This window comes from Carassius gibelio, chromosome B22 (assembly GCF_023724105.1).
Source record: "Carassius gibelio isolate Cgi1373 ecotype wild population from Czech Republic chromosome B22, carGib1.2-hapl.c, whole genome shotgun sequence".
NCBI lineage: Eukaryota > Metazoa > Chordata > Actinopteri > Cypriniformes > Cyprinidae > Carassius > Carassius gibelio.
Window position 1 is genome coordinate 22207798 of NC_068417.1, and position 20047 is coordinate 22227844.

Sequence of the window (20047 nt, forward strand, 5' to 3'; positions counted from 1 at the left end):
TGTGCAGCATGTTCCAAAAGAAAGGGCTTGATCTTCTTGATGTTGAATAAAGCAAATCTGCAGGATCGGACAATTTTAGCAATGTTGTCTGAGAAAGTCAGCTGATCATCAATCATAACTCCAAGGTTTCTAGCTGTTTTTGAAGGAGTTATGGTTGATGTACCTAACTTGATGGTGAAATTGTGATGAAACAATGGGTTTGCTTGAACCATAAGCAGTTCTGTCTTGGCAAGGTTGAGTTGAAGGTGATGGTCCATCATCCAGGAAGAAATGTCTGTTAGACAAGCTGAGATGCGAACAGCTACCGTCGGATCATCAGGATGGATTGAGAGGTAGAGTTGAGTGTCATCAACATAGCAGTGGTATGAAAAGTCATGTTTCTGAATGACAGAACCTAATGATGCCATGTAGACAGAGAAGAGAAGTGGTCCAAGAACGGAGCCCTGAGGCACCATATATGTATTTTGTTTCTGCAAAATTTTGATTGCACATCTAGAAAAGTACATGAAAAATGGCTTCATGCCACTCCAGCATAGTTTAAAAATCAAGAATAATAATAGTAAACACTTATTTTTACTTTTTTTGTCTGTACATTTACAAGTGCTAGAAAAATAATAATTTGACTTAAAGAAAAATAGTTTTTAAATAAAATAATTTTAAGTAAAACAAACAAATAAACAAACAAAAAGATTAAATAAATACAAGCAGATAACACGTTTTTGTTAATTTATGATTGTGGATCAATAAAAATATAGGACAAACTGCTAAATACTACTCTCTAAAAAACTAAATAAAGTATATATATATATATATATATATATATATATATATATATATATATTAAAATCAAAATCAAAAAATGTTGAAAGTTTAAACTAATCATGATGTTTATGATATATCAACATAATGATTATCATCATCATAATAACAGCATCTATGACCATGGATTTATACATATCTTGGACAAATAGGTGAATGCTTTGTGTTGAAAAAAGTTCCTCTTTTCTGTAATTTTTTTTTTTTGAAAGGCTGTTGTTGCAAACAAGAATGTATTCTTAAGTGACTTGCCTTGTTAAATAAAGGTTACATTGAAGAAAGAAAAAACTGTAATGCATGATGGGAGTTTCCGGAGGTCTAAAGTGAGGTTTTGAAAGCATAAACACCTTGCGTTGTGTAAATATGCTTTATTTGCCCATGACAGCGTTTCTATAAAAATGATGGTGTCTTGGTGTCTGATTTTGTGAGTCTGGAAGCTGCCTGGTTTCTCTCCAAAGTGAAGTCTTGACACATCGTTGCTGTGGTTTTCACTCATGCTTTGATGGGTGAGTGTCGAGTTGATGGAGACACAGCGCCGCATGTTTGTTTTATGCTTATGCTTAAATTAATCAGATATTTACTGCAAGTTTCTGATCTACAGTCATGTGTTCGTTTTCTGTGTCTGCAAGCAACTGCTGTATTTTAGCAGTTATTTAACAATTATTATTGTTTTGTTTGTGTGTGTATATGTAGAGTATATATATATATATATATATATATATATATATATATATACTCTACATATACACACAAAAACAAAACAATAATAATTGTATATATAATAAATATATATATACACACATACATATACACACACTGTATAATATATACATATACATAAACAATTATATTATTGTTTTAATAAATTATAATAATATGAAATATTATATAGATATATATTATTAAAATAATATTCTGTATATACTATATTTTCTTCTTTCTAATAATATCCAATTATAGATCCAATCATATTATTGCAAATGCCTAACATAAATGAAAATAAACAAATTATATAGATTAATAGATAAATTGTCTCGTTTAGGTGAACTACTCCTTTAAAGAACAAAGAAAACACATACGTTGTGTTTTGAGTGCATGCGTGTACAGATTGTGGCTTTCATGCATGTCAGAGCGGCGGGCGAACACAAACACACAGATGTACAGTACGTGTGTAATAAGACAGCAGCATCTGGCCTGCTATGTGCTTATATCTTTGTGTTTGACTTTGCATCACCAGGCTGTTGTCAGAAGACAGGCTGACGAACTGATCGATGGCATTGGACTTGATGGCGAAAACAAAGCTTACGAAGATTTCACAAAGTTTTCCAGCGGTGACGCTGAAGGAAAGCAGCATTCTTGATTTGACAGGTGCCAAAATCCATTCCGCCTCACTGTGGCCGTGATAATGAGTCATTTTCAATCTGATCTATTTCTGTCGTTCAGCGCGCACACCTCCTTTTTTCGCTTTAGAACGTTTCTGCCTGTTGTTCTTTCACATTTGGATTCTGTTGTAAGTTCAGCAAGAGAGGGGAGGAAGGCTTCGACATCGCTTTACTGAGGATCAGTGCCCTGGATCAGCTGTGCCTTTATAAAGCCCGTCAAATACAGAGGGGTCCAAAAGTCCCAGACCAAACTGAAAATCTGGGGTTCAAAATCTAATTTAGACCTGGAAGTAAAAAGCGTTTTAGGATTTGAGTGCAACTGCCACTAACACAAAAGACAAACCAAATGCTAAGACACTCTGTTAAAATTGTGTTTCATAAAAAAAAGTTATATTTAAATATTATACATAAAAAATATTTAATGAAATTTTTTTCATTGTGGTAATAAAATAAAATGTATAAATAATAATATTTATTTATTTATATATTTTAGGATTAACACAAAAAAAATGCTAGGACATTCTTTAATTGGTAAAATAATTTAACTTAAATATTATAGTGACAAATATAAGCTTAAAAATGACATACACGTGTATGAGTGTATGCACATATATATATATATATATATATATATATATATATATATATATATATATATATATATATATATATACATACAATTAACTGTGAATAATTGCATCTAAAATAAAAGTTTTTGTTTGCATAATCTGTGCATATTTATTGTGTAAATATAAATACACACAAATGCATGTATATATTTCAGAAAAATGTTGAATATGGTGACATGTAAAAACTTAAATATCAAAATATATACTTTATGTATGTGTATTTATATATACATAAACAAAACTTTTATTTTGTATGTGATTAATCGCGATTAATCATTTGACACCACTAATATATACAGTATATATATATATATATACATACAGTACAGACCAAAAGTTTGGACACACCTTCTCATTCAAAGAATTTTCTTTATTTTCATGACTATGAAAATTGTAGATTCACACTGAAGGCATCATAACTATGAATTAACACATGTGGAATTATATATGGAATTATATGGGTGAATCCCCGGTTCGTTTTCTCTTCTTTTCTTTGTTCACAGAGGGGGAAAAAAACGATCGGATGTCGTGCTGCTTGTTCCTTTCAAACTGTCAGATGGAAAGGAAAAGAACACTTTTTGTGACACACAAAGTGTTTGAGGCTAAGAAACTTCATCTCATGACAGCAAAGTGATGAAACCAAAGACACTTCAAAGAGAAAAGCACTTTGTGAGGTTCAGGTTTCCATGAAAGATGGGAAGCCTTGTCATGTTTAGGTATGTCAAAAGTACCAGTTCTGTCACTAGCAATGATAAATCAATTAAGAGTTAGTTATAAAAAAGACGTAGTAATTCATTTGCTGTAATTAAACAACACATTTTACTGTTGATCGATGCTGTTTTAGTGTAATTGTCAATTTGCATGTATATATTAGAATTTTTGCATAGAGCATATTAGGGATGTTCCGAATATTCAGCAACCAAAATTATTTGGCTGAAAATAGCCAAAAAAGCTATTTCGGTGTTCGGCGGAAAGCAAATAAATAGTCCCGAACAACGTGACATGACGCAATCAAATAGAAGCGTGCACTAATTGCGGCAAACATGTCGGCTGGGTGGAAGCATTTAAAACTGTCTGAGAAAGATGCTAAAATCATTACAACACCGACAGCCAGAGACTGTTTAGCACTGCATGACCTAAAACGATAAGTAAATAAACTGCAGAACGTTATGTTTTCAAATACACAAACAAATTGAAAGCAGTGCTATCTGTTTGTTAGCCAAAGTTCAAAGTCCAAAGTGTTACTCATCAGTTGCTCTGTAACATTTTTATGAATTTTTACAAGGCATGTGACAATGTGATTCGTGCGACAAACGTCTTCACAAATTTGTAATATGAATAATTTCTAAATCTGCTGTCAACAAAAAGAAGCACTAAGGACTTCCTACAGGTTTCCTTCAAAATAAAAGCTAAAAAAAGCAATAACTCCAACATTTATAAATGTTAGTATTGTAATTTTACTGTAACTGTTGTAAAATACAATAAAAAAAATCAGACAATAACGATAAAAATAATTACAACGGTTCTGAATATTTTTTTATGAATATTTATAGTGATCTATAATATTTTCTAATGTTTTAAAAGAAGTATCTTCTGCTTAGCAAGGCTGCAGTTATCTATCCAGTAAAAAATACATGCCTGATTCAAGGGGGTCTCTAAAATGGCCAAAAAATATAAATGTATAAATGTATACATTTTTAAGATAATTTGTGCTTTGTTTGTATAAAGTTTGCTAGAATGTAAAAAAAATGTCACTGTTAAGTAAATATTTTAAAGTCATTGTTTTGTAATTATTTTTTCTTTGAAAAGCAGTAAAAACAGTAAAATACACATGGGGGAAGAATAAACAGAAAACTGTGTTCGGTATTTGGTATTCGGCTGTGTGATGACTGTGTGATGTATAAATGGATCTGGGGTTGAGGTGTTACAAAGTAAGATATACTTAAATTAGGTATGCACAATAATATAGAAATTTTATCGGAATTGGCCGATAAACCCATCGGTTCATTTTAATGTATTTTTATTTTTTGCTAATATGTCTTCCCCTTAAGACTAATACCTCACATATGCTCAGAGTGTGATAGTGATAAAATCACATCAGCAGTATGTTAATTCTTGAAGCAAACTTTTGTCTGAAGGATGATTTGATTCACATTTTGGATTGCCTCATTTAATCTGTGAATGCATGTACACAACGATGTGTCCAGTGTGTAAGAGTCAACACTTTCTAGCAGTGCAGCAGTGGCAGCCTCCCCTGGGTCCTAAAGCCTTACCAGATTTATTTACTTAGGGGGTGCTGTTAGCCTCTTTATAGTAAAATAAACAAATGACATCAAGATAATTGTGTTTCTGAATAAATAAAGCCATTTAAATGTTATAAAATCATTCTGTTTTGAGTCAAAAGCTATACCTTGGATATACATGATTAAAATCACAAACATGACACTTGTAAATTAAATAACTTGATACATACAGATTTATTCAGAAACACTTAATATTTTTCCAAATGGATTATGAAATCTTAACTAAAATGAGCTCTAAAAGATTTTTTATAGCTCTTTTAAATGTACAAATAAAATGTCAATCTTTCAACTGCATCTTCTGAGGCAAAAAACAGCAGGGATTGATTTTATTACAGTCATTATCAAGGCTTTCAACGTATTCTCATTAAATAAAGAATTTTAATAATGTTTATTACTTCTAACAAATACGTTTTTGCTCAGAACTAACCAAAATTTAAAATTATTTGTTAATAATTTCCGCACAGGAGAGACATGGTGTCCTTTCAAAAAAAAAAAAGGGAAATATATCGGTATTGGCTATCGGCTTAAATGATTTGAAAAATATCGGCATATCGGATATCGGCAAAATCTAATATGGTGCATCCCTAGTTTAAATAATAAGATAATGTGTTTACAAAGTTGTGTAAAGTATAACAAATAATAGTATGGTGTTTACAAGGTTGAGTGTTATGAGGTTGTGACATATTATATAGAACAATGGCATACATCATATAGTATGACAGTAATATTTCATTTAATCGAAAAATGTAGTTATTGAGGTTGACACTTGAGGGTGTTACAACAAGGTTGCGTGGGGAATGAAGAATAACAGTATGATGTAATAAGATTGAGGTGTTATGAGGTCCTTTGAAACATTAATGTTGAATGATGATGAAGTGTTTGAGAGGCTACACGGTACGTTTACAAGGATGAGGTTTTCTAAGATTTTGTGAAATGTTACGAACAACAGTGTTTGAGAAGTATAACCAATCAATTCAATGTTTAAAAAGTATTAGTGTGATGAGCCTGTGAAGTTGACATCAGGGTGTTACAGAGTTGTGTGGCATACGAACGTATTGTACATACATTGTACGTACACTGTACTGCTTTAAGTGTAAACACTACAGAACTGTATGATATATTCAAAGTTTGGGAGCATTACAATTTCAGCGTTACGAGTTTGAAACGTACTACATATAGGAATGTTACAACGTTAGCAAGTTGGAGATTTCAGAAGGTTATGTGATAAAGGAATGTTAAGATGATGACGAGGTTGACTGTTGCGAAGTTATGTGATATATTTATGTAAATTAATGTTACAATGTTTACAAGGTGGAGATGTTACATGGTTGTTTGAAGCATTTTCAACGTATTCCTGTACGGTGGAATTATACGTTAACAATTATACATTAACAATTATAAGTTAACGCAGTGGAGATGTTACAAGACTTTTGATTACAGTGTTGGGGTGTTACAAGCTTGCATGAAGCGTAAAGACGAACAGAGTGGATGTCAGAAAAAATATGAGTAAAGACTGAGTTTTGCAGATCTGTTGTTGTTCAGAGAGCATTAATGCACTCAAGTCGAAACTTACTGTGAATGTGACGCATCCAGAGTTGTCAGTTGGCAACTTTTAGTGCGTTTCAAGTACGTTTCTGGCATTATCATCTTCCTACCATCATCTGACAGCTGTAAAACACAGGTGAAGCGGTGTACAACACCTTTCTCTTTCTGCCTAGCTCAACTTCAGAAATTTTCGCACCCGTGTTAATTTTAGCTTCCTGCCTAACTTCCCATCTCTCGCTCTGGGTGCGAGGAGCGTGTCAGGTGTGAGAACGTCGGTGCGTATGCGATCACACCTGCTGGTGCGAGGCCCCCTCTTCCCCCATAAGATTCATAAGCACCAATTAACGGCAGGACAGATAAAAAAGAAAAAAAGCCGAAGAAAATCTTCACAGTGTCTGGGATCAAACGTCTGGCCAGAGAGCAGCAAAACAAGAAAGTGAGAGAGAGATGGAGGAAAAGAGGGGGCTGGGGGCCAAAAAGAAGAGGAAATTGACAAAACAAGCTCTCATTAAAACAGTGAGACATCTGTGAAGACACCGTGTCGGCAACCAGCCGCGCTCTTTAGGGTGCAAAGTGTTTTCAGCATGCCGCTGTGTGAACAGGCACAAGAGGAACGGATCATGGTAAAAAGATGAATCAACAGCTCTGATGAGATGTCTGTTAGATGACAAAAATGGATTTGTCAAGTGATGCAATGCAAGTTTTGGGTCGATACCATTCAGAAGTGCACCGAAGTCTGAGATGAATTTTTTAGACCTGGATCTTCGAATCAGTGAGCTGATTTTGAGAACCGGATCAGTATGATTTTTAAAAGTCTGGTTTTGTGAAATGGACCAAATGATACAATGTATAAATACATCTGAATTTAAATAAATCATAGTTTTTATGTCCATACCGAACAGAAATACAGAAATCACATGATGTTTCTCAATAATTCCATGTTTTTTATTTTTTATATTTAAATAAATATAATAAAATTAATAGAATATATAATAAATATTTATGTCTACATTTTAAAAATACTGAATCATTTGATAAATCTTGTAAAACCTCTCAAAATAATTATTTTATAAACCAGACTTGAAATGAAGGAATTACTGAATTACGTGATACCAGTTCACAAAATGACTCTTAATAATACTTTACAAAACCTGACTGATCAAGTTCTCCAACTCAACTCACTTGTGACTTTGTTTGACCCAGTTCACAAAACAAGTCTGAATAATTCATTTACAAACCGAATTGATCAGGTTCTCAAACTCAATTGTTTGATCCAGTTTACAAAATGAGTCTGAAAAATTCACTTACAAACCTGACTGATCAGGTTCCCGAACTCAAATCACATTTTACCAAAAGTAAAACTACTGAATCAGTTAATCCAGTTCACAAAATGAGTCTGAATGATTCATGTATAAACTAAATTTATCAGGTTCTTAAACTATACTTACTTTTTGCCAAAAGAAAAACTACTGAACAGTTGATCCAGTTCACAAAACCAGTCTGAATGATTCATTTACAAACCGAATTGATCAGGTTCTCAAACTCAATTCACATTTACTGAAAGAAAAATAACTTAATTGTTTCATCCAGTTCACAAAATGAGTCTGAATAATTAATTTAGAAACTGAATTGGTCAGGTTCAAAATGACTGAATCAGCTGATCCAGTTCACAAAATCAGTCTGAATGATTCATTTATAAACCAAATTGATCAGGTTCTCAAACTACTTTTTGCCAAAAGAAAAACGACTGAATCAGCTGATCCAGTTCACAAAAATTAGTTTGATTGATTTGATTACAAACATACTGGGCTGTGTTTCCAAAAAGCATTGTAAGCCTAAATTGATCATAGTTCCATTGGTATCAATGGGTCTACGATGTACTTAGGCTTACGATGCTGAAATATTGCACAACAGTCGTATAGACTATTTTTGTCAATTTCCAGTGGCACAATATTCAGTTTCTCAAAATTTGCTCATCAGAATAAAGAAACTCCTTTAGATTTTTAGCAACAACAGTGAGTAAATGATATCAACATTGACATTTTTGCATGAAAATGGTTTTTAATATAACTTTTAAACGAATGGTTTATGTACACATACTCACCTGATTGACAGCAAGACTCTGACCTATTCTTTTGCCATAAGAATGAACCAGTGCCCTACTGAGGGAATGTGTTAAAGCAAAGAATGAACTCTACCCAGGGAATCAACACGCTCTCCTTCACCTCCTTTAGTACTGTCAAGCCCTTTCATTCGTTTCTTTTTCCCTTTCACACAAACACTTTCTGGCCTTCTCTCTCATTCAGCTCACACACACACAAACATCCACCTCTCTTTCTCTCTCTGAATGGGTCGGTGTGTGTGTGTTGGGACGGCGGTGTGACAGGCTTTGCTGCTGGCTGATTTAATGAACAGGGTTGAGGTGCAGACATACTTTTGCTTTCACAAGAATCTCAGCGCACACACACACCTTGGCCTCGATGACAGCCTCGGTACACGCCTGCAGCATACTGAGATGATGAGCAAAGACCAGAAACTTCAGCTGTTCGGTCTCCAACATCATCTTTATATAGTCCTTCACAGCTCCGGCCTGAGAGAGATGGGAAGAAAACAGAGAAAAATCATATCGTGATCCATCCTGGAAAATGTCGTTTAGGAATTCTAACAAGAAAACAATTCTAACATTCTAAAAACACAAACATTCTAATACTGTACCAAATGAATTATAAAACACAAAGTTTCAGATCTAACGTCTAAATATTACACACATGAAATAGTTTCTGAACGAATGCTACATTTGATATAAATGGTCACAAACAACGTTATATATGCTTAAAGAAACATATTTATATACACTGCTTTTCAAAAGTTTGGGAGCGGTATTTTATTTTTGTAAATAGATTTTTTATTTTTATTTTTGAAAGTCTCTTCTGCTCACCAAGGCTGCAGTTATTTAATCAAAAATACTATAAAAACAGTAATATTGTGGAACCATTATTACAATTTAGAATTCCTATTTTCAATTTCAAAGGATTTTAAAATGTAATTTATTCCGGTGATGCAAAGCTGAATTTTCAGCATCATTACTCCAGTCTTCAGTGTCACATGATCCTTCAGAAATCACTGTAATAGGCTGATTTGCTTCTCATTTTATTATTAATGTTGAAAACCGTTGTGCTGCCTAATATTTGTATGTAAACTAATACATTTTATTCTTCGATACATAGAAAGTTAAAAGCATTTATTTGAAAAACATTACAAATGCTTTTACTTTTGACCAATTCAATGTACCTTTGCAGAATGTATTAATTTCTTTAAAGAACTCGATATTTTATTTATAATATTATTATTATTTTTTCTATTTATTTATTAATTTTAGTTTAGAACTTGATCTTTTGGCCATTTAGCTCCTTGGCAACGTTCCTAGTAGCTTTCTTCTGTAAAAATCTAGTCTATAAATGTACTTCCTAATAAAACACCAGTATCTTTTATTATAGTGCTGCTGCTGGGCTTAATAACTGCAATCTGTCACGAGTGCTGCTGCGATTTTACTACATTTAACAGTGTTGTTTTGCCACTTTAATCTCAAATCGCCTTTCATCCAGTGAGACCTGCTTTTCCTTCTTCAAAAAAAGCACGAAACTCCTCAAAATCCCTAAACTGCGAGAGGAACTCGTCAGCTAATGCCCATTATGGTTAGCGCAGTTGTTAAACGAACAGTGTACGAGTCATTTGCTGGAAGCCAGTCCTCTTTTCCTGAGTTTCAAAGCTGCTCTCGGGTTTCTCATTACTGAAGTTTTGCCTTTTTAATATCGCCTAATTGGCGCCCGAAACTGTCTGTGAAGGAGCGTGGAGGCTTTCTTTCTGTTGTTTTTTCCAGCCTCGAGTGTATGCGTGTGCGCGGTGGCTCCGGTTCACTCATTTTCGCTTGGCAAAAACAGCGATTTCAAAAAGCGACACCATTCCTGACACCGCACATTTCTGCCCTGAGAGAGAGTGGATATCGTCTCAGTGGCAAACAATAAATGAAAGAGCAGAGCGGACAAGAGCAGCGGGGATCAGAACACACGGGTTTGACAAATTAAAAACACACACACTGCTTTCACACTCGCGCTGGTTTGATACACACACGCTGGAAAGCTTCATTCAAGACACACGCTGTGCTCAGGAGGACGGTATAAAGCGGTCGTAGCTTAAATCGTTCGAGGAGAAAGAACGTCGGAATGAATAGACGTGCTTTTTTTAACGACAAACCTGTGCAATGTCGCTCTATTTTCTCTCTGAACCGTGATGTTAAAGTTGGTGAGAGTGATGCAAAAAGCCACAGAAGCCGCGGCAGGTCTCGTCTGGAGCTCATAAAAACACCTTGTTAAGCGCGAGATCCGCGAGGAAAGATGTCGGCCGATCAGAAAGGTCAGAGTTAAGGTCGCAGGACGGCGGGAGCTGGTTCCCATGGCAATGCGGCGGTGGTTTGATGTGGAGAACAGAAGGGCCGGTTGCCATGGTGGTCGTTAGCGGCGGTTTCACGCTGTCCCTCATCGTTAGAGGAGGGGAAACTCGCTGCAGATGGCTGTTACTCTGATGGCATTCGGAGAGAGAGATAAAGCTTAAATGAGGGCTGGCTGACTTCTCTTGCACTCCGATGCTAGGGTGGATCTAGTACTGTAAGGTTTGGGTTTATTGGAAGGGTTGTTGAGGTTTCAGAAGAGTTTAGGCGTATGATTTTTGCCTTATTGATGAAATAAAAAGAGACAAACATTTTATAGTCTTGCTTTGAGGGACATGAGGCACATATAGAGACTAGAATTTTCACCAAGCAAACACCCAGAACACCCGAGAAACATGTTTAAAACATGAACCTAGAAGACCTTAAAAACAGCCTGGCAACTGTGGTGTCAACTTACTTGAGATAATGTAGTTATATCAATGAACAATATAGCCAGGTTTCCTTCAAAATTAAAATAATTTTAGTTCAACATATATATATATAAATTTGCTTCAGTCTCAAACTAGTACACTGAAAAGAATATCTGAGACCCAAAGGAACACAGAACTTATATACATCCCAGTGAAAAAAAAAAGGAAAAATACACAGAAATTCCCATAGCCTCAAGATCTACAGCCATTTTAGACAATTAGGACGACGTGAAATGAGAAATAAACATGTTGAGGATTTTGCGCACACTCTTTACCTTGGCAACGGCGGCCTGCTTATACATGTGTGTGATGAGACTCATCACCTCCAAAAACTGATTCGCACTCTCAGAGCTCATCAGTTTATCCCACTGCTCAAAACTAGCACTCGCCTCCTGCGAGAAAGAGAGAAAGTGAATCCAGAAAGGGCAGCACAATTAATGATATCGTAAACTGTCCTACTTTCCCTGTGTTTGGCAAAATGCAGCAAGAAAAACAGAAAATAAAGCGAGATGAAGTGTGAACGAAAGAAAGTCAGGGGTAGAGGGAGCGAGAGGAACGAGACACAATTCCCTGAAGTTGCAGAACGACTCCTTGGGTCATGTGACCTGCCCAATTATAGCGCTACAGTGACAGCAGCAGTGGAAGATGGAAACACACCGTACCGGCGCTATAAATCTCCTGCGGGCACACACACACACACACACACACACACACAGAGTCCTGCTCTGCCCCTAAAACAAATGCAGATCCTCTCTGTCTCCCTTCACACAAAGGCGCCTGCTCTACCCGAGAGGTGCTGCCGGGGTTTGGACATCAGACTGACAGGAAGTCAAGAAGTGAATGAAGGAAACGAAGCGGGAGAAAGACACACAACCATTATTCAGCCCAGAGCTCCTTTATATACTTTACAGTGTATAACATAACACTGATAATGAGGAGACTAATGTAAAGAGAGTGAGGGGAGGTGAGGTGAGGTGAGATGGAAGGATGGATGGACACATGGACACATGGATGGATGGATGGATGGAAGGACTAACAGACACATGGATGGATGGATGGATGGAAGGACGGATGGACTGACAGACACATGGATGGATGGAAGGACAGATGGACTGACAGACACATGGATGGATGGATAGAAGGACGGATGGACTGACAGACACATGGATGGATGGATGGAAGGACGGATGGGCTGACAGACACATGGATGGATGGATGGATGGATGGATGGATGGATGGAAGGACGGATGGACTGACAGACACATGGATGGATAGAAGGACAGATGGACTGACAGACACATGATTGATGGATGGAAGGACGGATTGGACTGACAGACACATGGATGGATGGATGGATGGATGGATGGATGGAAGGATGGATGGACTGACAGACACATGGATGGATGGATGGATGGAAGGACGGATGGACTGACAGACACATGGATGGATGGATGGATGGAAGGATGGATGGACTGACAGACACATGGATGGATGGATGGATGGAAGGACAGATGGATGGATGGATGGACTGACAGACACATGGATAGATGGAAGGACGGATGGACTGACAGACACATGGATGGATGGATGGAAGGACAGATGGATGGAAGGACAGATGGATGGATGGACTGACAGACACATGGATGGATGGAAGGAAGGATGGACTGACAGACACATGGATGGAAAGTCGGATGGATGGAAAGTCGGATGGATGGAAGGACGGATGGACTGACAGAAACATGGATGGATGGATGGAAAGTCGGATGGACTGACAGACACATGGATGGATGGATGGAAGGACAGATGGATGGATGGATGGAAGAACGGATGGACTGACAGACACATGGATGGATGGATGGATAGAAGGATGGATGGACTGACAGACACATGGATGGATGGATAGAAGGACGGATGGACTGACAGACACATGGATGGATGGATGGAAGGACGGATGGACTGACAGACACATGGATGTATGGATGGATGGATGGAAGGACGGATGGACTGAAAGACACATGGATGGATGGATGGATGGATGGAAGGACGGATGGATGGATGAACTGACAGACACATGGATGGATGGAAAAACGGATGGACTGACAGACACATGGATGGATGGATGGATGGATGGATGGATGGATGGATGGACAGACAGACACATAGATGGATAGATGGATGGATGGATGGATGGACGGATGGACTGACAGACACATGAATGGATGGATGGATGGATGGAAGGACGGATGGACATGCACATAGATAAGTAGACAGAGATAGACAGACAGATAAATAGATGGATAAATGGATGGATAGAGACTGTATAGATCAATAAATAGATAGACTAGACAGAGACAGATACTGTACATAGACAAACAGATACTATGTAGCAACAGATTGATAGATTGTAAAGATTAATATATTTTTGTAGTGTAAATATTAATATTAACATAAAAAACATGAATTTTTCACATTTTCAAAAAGCTGTATTATAATATAAACCTAAAATTGTGGAAGAAATCATTTAAAACAAATTATTTATACGCTTGTTGTCATTATTTGTGCTTGTTTAACATCTAGACGAACTGAAAACCAACCGAACGTCAACACACAGAACAACAAACGCCTTTCCTAACCAAAACAACCAGAAACAAACGGTGGTTTGTAAATAACCTCACGCTAGCTTTGCCGAACGTCTAGCGCGTATGTAAATATAAACGTGTAAACTGGGCAGTAAGGGTCAGACAGCGAGTCTCGGGTTTGCTCTGTCCAACCATTCGTTAAAACACAGGTCGTTAATTTTAAAAGTGATCTGATGAGATTTGGGTTATAGTGAAAGAACATCTGTCCCCTGGACTGCTTTGTGTAAACTAGTTAGACAGAGACTGTGTGTGTGTGTGCGTGTGTGCTGACAGCAGATGATTTATGAGGTCCTACAGCAGGTGAGCTGCTCTTTGTGTTTCTGAAATCTGACACACACACACACACACACACACACACTCAAAACTTGCTGTACAAGCACTCCTGCCCACACACACTCATTACTCTGAGAGAGAGACAGTCAGAGAGACAGACAGATGAAATAATCGCAAGGAAAACGAGAGCCTGCTGGAGATTTAGAAGGAAAAAAATGGCTTTATCGTCAGCCAGACTGAAGGATTGTCACACACTGCTGTCCTGGTCCACACAAAGTTCACATGAAAATGAAATAATGTGAGGAACAAGCACCTTTGAGGTTTTTTATTTTTTTTGACGACAAGGCAGCAATTATAAGCCGAGTCTCGCTAAACGCGACGGAGGGGAACAGAATGTGATGATTACTAACGTCCATTCCTCTCTGAATAACATGCTGGCAGCTCGCTCGCCTGCCAAAGGAGGGAAAAAAAGATGTGGAAATAAAAGAGAGTGATCAGAGACAAGTGAGATGAAATGATAATTTGTGTTAATCGGATACTATTGCCTAGCAACAGGCACGGGTGGTTGTACTGGGGTAAATCACTATATTTAACTGCTTTGTTCTGTTAGTTCAGAACAAGTGATGGGAAAAAATGTAAAGAGGAGAGAAGAAAGAAAATACAGAAAAAATGATTTGGAGAGAATGATATCGATGACATTTTATAACATAAGAACCTGCTAATTGTGCTTTTCTTTTTTTTTTCTTTTTTATGAAACCAATGATTTTTTTTCGTTTAATTACTAGTCAGATTAATTTAATACATTGAATATATTTTCTCATGCAAGCTTTTTTTTTTTAATTAATGTATTAATTGGATTACTAGTAAAAGTAATGTACACGTAAACAATTCAAAAATGTATATTTTACATTTATATTTTAAGTATTTTAAAAAGTTACACAATTATTATTTATTTTTTAGTTTCTTTCAAATGTTTTTCCTTCTACTTTTAGAATTAAGGTATTATTCATTTAATTACTTTTAAAATTATTTTATACTTTTGGGGGGGGATTCAGAAAATAGATGATATAAGAATGATAAAAAAATGTTTATGTAATTATTCTTTTTCTTTTTTATTCAAAAACTATACAATTTATAAACTTATTTTAAAATATTTGCTTTTTAATTTAGTTTAAAGTTATGTTATTCCAATAATTTTTTAGATGTATATGTAAATATGTAAACATAAAATTCATTTACACGAATATGAAATTAAAATAATGGATAGTACAGTATAAAAATATTGTAGAAATTATGTATAAAAATATACATTTTTTATAATTTAAATGTTTGCTCAGATAAATATTTTTAGTTTTAAGGTATCATTAATTTAATTACTAGTAAAATGTGTTTATAAATATATATATATATATAAAAAATCAATGAATAAATTAGAAAGTCTTATTTTCAAGTAATCATTGTTTTTGTTTTATTCAAGCGTTTTTCACTTACAGTATTGTAAAATTAATGTAAATCATTTTTGTAATCATTATTGTTTCTATTTATTTTGCTTGATGCAAGTAATAAATAAAATAATACTAATAAATAAAGTATAGCATTATTTGCATGGTACTGACCACGATAACCGTATTCTTTTATATTCTATAACTGTGAAGCTGCTTGAAAATGTTCACTGCATACCTTGGCAGCATCTTTGGGAAGGTCGAAGGGGATTCGTTGGCGTATTTTGAGTGGTAGTTGAGTCAGCACCTGATTCTTGAGTCTGCGTATCATAATCTCGCTCAGACGCTGGTGTAACTTGTCCAAATGAGACGCGCCACGACAGTCCCACTGCCACCTAGCCCCGAAAAACCAGCACACAAAAACAGACACAAAAATTCTACTCATTAATAACACACACTTGTGCTGTAGATCCACCTAATTTCACCAACATCCTCAGGTATTATCACTGAAATGAGACCTTTTCTATCTTAAATGTGTGTGTGCAAGTTTAAATTATGAATGTTTTATATTTACTGCCACATATACGAACGATTGACAGGAATTTGTGTGTGCGCTCCTGAGTCTACTCCTCGGTAGATTAATTTGTACCCTTGTGTGGATCGCTGTCGTTTCGTTTCTCCGCTGTAGATTTGATAAGAAGAAGGGAGGAACAAAACTCCTCTCAGATGTTCTGAACACCACTCATCTTCATGACACAACTCATATCTGAGCTTCACATTAATGCTGCCGCTTCACACACACATAAACAAATTAGTTCTGCACCAAACCCTAGTCAGATGTCTACCTAGACAGCATTTTAAAGGATTACTATATACAGATGTAAAATATATATTTAACAGAGAAAATAATCCCAGAATTCACCGTGATGAGCTTAGTGGGGCAAAAATAAGATGGTGGAAAGGCAAATTCCATGAAATACTGAAAAATATAAATGGAAATGCTTTAGTATAATTAAAATTTTATCAACTCACGTAATATTTGTAGGTGCTATTCAACATGGGAAAGGCGTAGGGCAAAAACGCAAAGATAATGGAAAATGCAATTTAAAATATAATAAAAATATAACTAGTATTTATGAATGATTTGTACGAAGATTCATTCTGGTCTTAAGAATGGTTTTGGGAGTGAACTGAAAAGACATTCAGTGTACTCGTAAGAATGGTTTCATCAACATTTTGAACAAATTCGCTGTTCATAAGAATGTTTTTGCGAACAATTTGTACGGTTTTGTTCTACTTGTAAGATTTTTTTTTTGGCAAACAATTTGCATGGTTTTGTTCTACTTGTAAGATTTTTTTTTTTTGGCAAACAATTTGCACGGTTTAGTTCTACTTGTAAGATTTTTTTTTTTGGAAAACAATTTGCATGGTTTAGTTCTATTTGTAAGATTTTTTTGGCAAACAATTTGCTGAACAATTAGCTTTGCTAAGAAAAAATTTTATTTTTGTAAACAATGTGCAGAGAAATGTATTCTGCTTATAAGAACGCTTTTGCGAACAATTTGCACAATTTTGTTCTGTTTTTTGTTTCTGAAATTTGATTTGCTAATATGAATAGTTTTTGCAAACAATTTTCATGAAATATAGCACTGCTCATAAGAATGGTTTTCCGAGTATTATGCACAAATTCATTCTGCTTTGTTATGAATGATTTTGCGAATAATTTAAAGATAAATTTTAAGTCCTCGTGAGAATGGTTTGATAAACATTTTGCACAGATTCATTCTGTTTGTAATAAAGTTTTTACAAATATTTTTTACAAATATATGTGCGTAAGAATGTTTTTGCAAAAGATTTGCAGAAAAATTCACTCTGCTCCTAAGAAGAAATTTGCAAACAATTTGCTAAACAATTTAGCTATACTCATAAGAATAGTTTTACAAATAAAATTAATTTTTTGTTGTATTTTTTATATTTTATTTGACAAATTCACTGAACATGAGAATAATTTTGCGAAGGATTTGCAGAAACTTGATGTTGTTTTACAAACATTATTCACAAGTTCATTCTACTCGTAAGAATGGCTTCACAAACATTTTCATAAAATTATTCTGCTTGTTAGAATGGTTTTACAAACAAAACATGAGTGTTTTTGGTCAAACTTCTCTTTATCAAAATTCTCTAAAATGACAACCAAAGTTTTAATCAATAAAAGTTGCTTGAGGAATAAATAATAATGATAAAATGGTAATGGTAAATTAAAACATTATTGCAAACCAATTAGTCTTAGGGCCCTATTGTAACGATCTAAACGCAAAGTCTAAAGCGCACGGCACAGGTGCACTCAGGGCATGTCCAAATCCACTTTTGCTATTTTAACAACGGAAACACTTTTTTTTTTTTTGGAATTCCTATTCTCTTAATGAGTAATGGGCCTAACATTCAATAGACCAATCAGAGTGTCATCTCCCATTCCCTTTAAGAGTGAGATGCGCTCGCTATTTACATGGCGGAATTTGTTGCCGAAAAAGCTGAACGCTTCTCAAGTGAAGAAACTGATCTGCTTGTGCACGAAGTTAAAGCGCACGTGCAGATCATCTACGGGACAAGCAGAAATCCACCAAAGCTTCCCGAGGTGAAAGCATGGGATGAAGTAGAATTTCATTCATCATTATAAGTAATATAAATAATAGTAATAGGCTGAATTGCAAATAGGTAGGCTAATTCTTATACACGCAATGACTATCCATCATTACATTTTTATATTTATGTAGCCTACACAATAATGTTCTTTTACACTGTAATCCTTTTGTTTTTAATATTTGGCATGTTTGTGTGATGCATCCCTGTGTGTAATAAGCAAAGTCAGCGCGCACTGTGGACCCGCCCAGAGGCGCATTTTCTACCAACCCGCTCTTTAAATAACAAATGCATATTGCACCATTGACTTTAGACTTTAGACCAGGTTTGAGTTGGTCTATGTCGCAGTCTATTTTCAGCTCCTTAAAATAGCAATGCGCCAGCAATCCCTGAACATACCTCTTGTTTAGACCAGCACGCCCATTGGCTCACAAATGGGCGCAAATGCATTTGATAATTAAACGACATGGTGCTTAACGGGAAAATGCGGACGGTGACGGACTGAAACTAGCAAACACACTTGCGCTGCGCCTTGCGTCGCATTTCGCCGGGTGTATGATAGGGCCCTTAGTCTTTTAATAATGTCATTTGGTTGTACCTTAACTGCTTTTCCCTTTTTAGTCACACTTGAATGCTGTATTGTACATTAAAAAAGAAGGTTTTTACTTGTAGTGTGCATTGCAGTATTTTTTGCCTTGTCGCTCCAGGTTCCAAACCTCCGTGGATAAAAAGCATCGATTTGCATGAAGAGCTGAAAGAGAGACCAAGAGATCAAAATATCAATCAATGCGACATCATAAACGTCATGCACTGAACTAACTTCACACTAGTAACATCCAATGGGATCAAATAACTTTAAAAAGAAGGACATTTTTATAGTTCTGACCTTGGGCCTTTGCAATCATGAGTTTATTGAAAATCGGTCAGCAGATTTCTGTTTATAGCTGGTGCGAACAAATACTCTGCTGATTAAAGTGGGTATTAAGTTCATAAAATGCAAATGTGTTTCATCTAAGAGTAAGTCTCATAGTGCACATTACGCTCAGTTAGTATAAACCTAACAGCGATTATCTTGATGAATTAAGAAAAAACTTGTCTTTCATAAGAAGACCAGATAGAAGTATCAAAGGAATTAGAAGAGCAATGGAGGTCAAAACTCCCATAATATACACACTAGAGAGGTTTTTGTGTACACAGTGACGTACATTTTGGCAATGCTTTTGTCCAGTGAAATTTTAACAGCAGCTCTTGCAATGTACCAAGAAGTGTACAGAATGTAACATCCTTTAAAACGAGGCCTCTGGTGTTTCCTGAATAATGTATTGGTCAATTAACTGGCCATCAGTGACGGGTAGATCAGCAATAAAAACTAGTTGGAGTAAACACGATATTAAATATAACAAGAATAAAACAGGCTGTGAGGAGTGGAACTGCAGTGTGTAAAATGGGGTTCATTCATAA

General features: G+C 35.6%; 1 protein-coding gene across 3 annotated transcripts; it reads right to left on the reverse strand.

Annotated features, from left to right (window-relative positions):
- Positions 1 to 3262: 3262 nt before the first annotated feature.
- LOC127987275 (DNA annealing helicase and endonuclease ZRANB3-like) lies at positions 3263 to 16457 on the reverse strand. Of its 3 annotated transcripts, none has more exons than XM_052589521.1 (3): positions 16185 to 16457; positions 9146 to 9265; positions 3263 to 3376 (listed from the first exon to the last, which is right to left on the reverse strand). In XM_052589521.1, exons 1-3 carry the CDS (start codon positions 16389 to 16391, stop codon positions 3281 to 3283), a joined length of 423 nt encoding a protein of 140 aa, XP_052445481.1. In that variant the 5' UTR covers positions 16392 to 16457; the 3' UTR covers positions 3263 to 3280. The 3 variants fall into 3 exon arrangements, 2 of the variants coding, with proteins under 2 accessions (XP_052445481.1, XP_052445482.1); XM_052589522.1 differs by lacking the exon at positions 16185 to 16457 and adding an exon at positions 11041 to 11399; XR_008161150.1 differs by lacking the exons at positions 3263 to 3376; positions 16185 to 16457 and adding an exon at positions 10930 to 11399 and having other exon boundaries at positions 9143 to 9265.
- Positions 16458 to 20047: the final 3590 nt, after the last annotated feature.

Excerpts from the sequence above, each read along its gene's own strand:
- LOC127987275 (XM_052589521.1), bottom strand. The coding sequence starts at position 16,391 with ATGAGTAGAATTTTTGTGTCTGTTTTTGTGTGCTGGTTTTTCGGGGCT. Across the intron at positions 9,266-16,184 it reads TTCCCAAAGATGCTGCCAAG|GCCGGAGCTGTGAAGGACTA; the intron begins GTATGCAGTGAA and ends CATCTCTCTCAG. Across the intron at positions 3,377-9,145 it reads AGGCTGTCATCGAGGCCAAG|TTTGAAAGGAACAAGCAGCA; the intron begins GTGTGTGTGTGC and ends TCCATCTGACAG.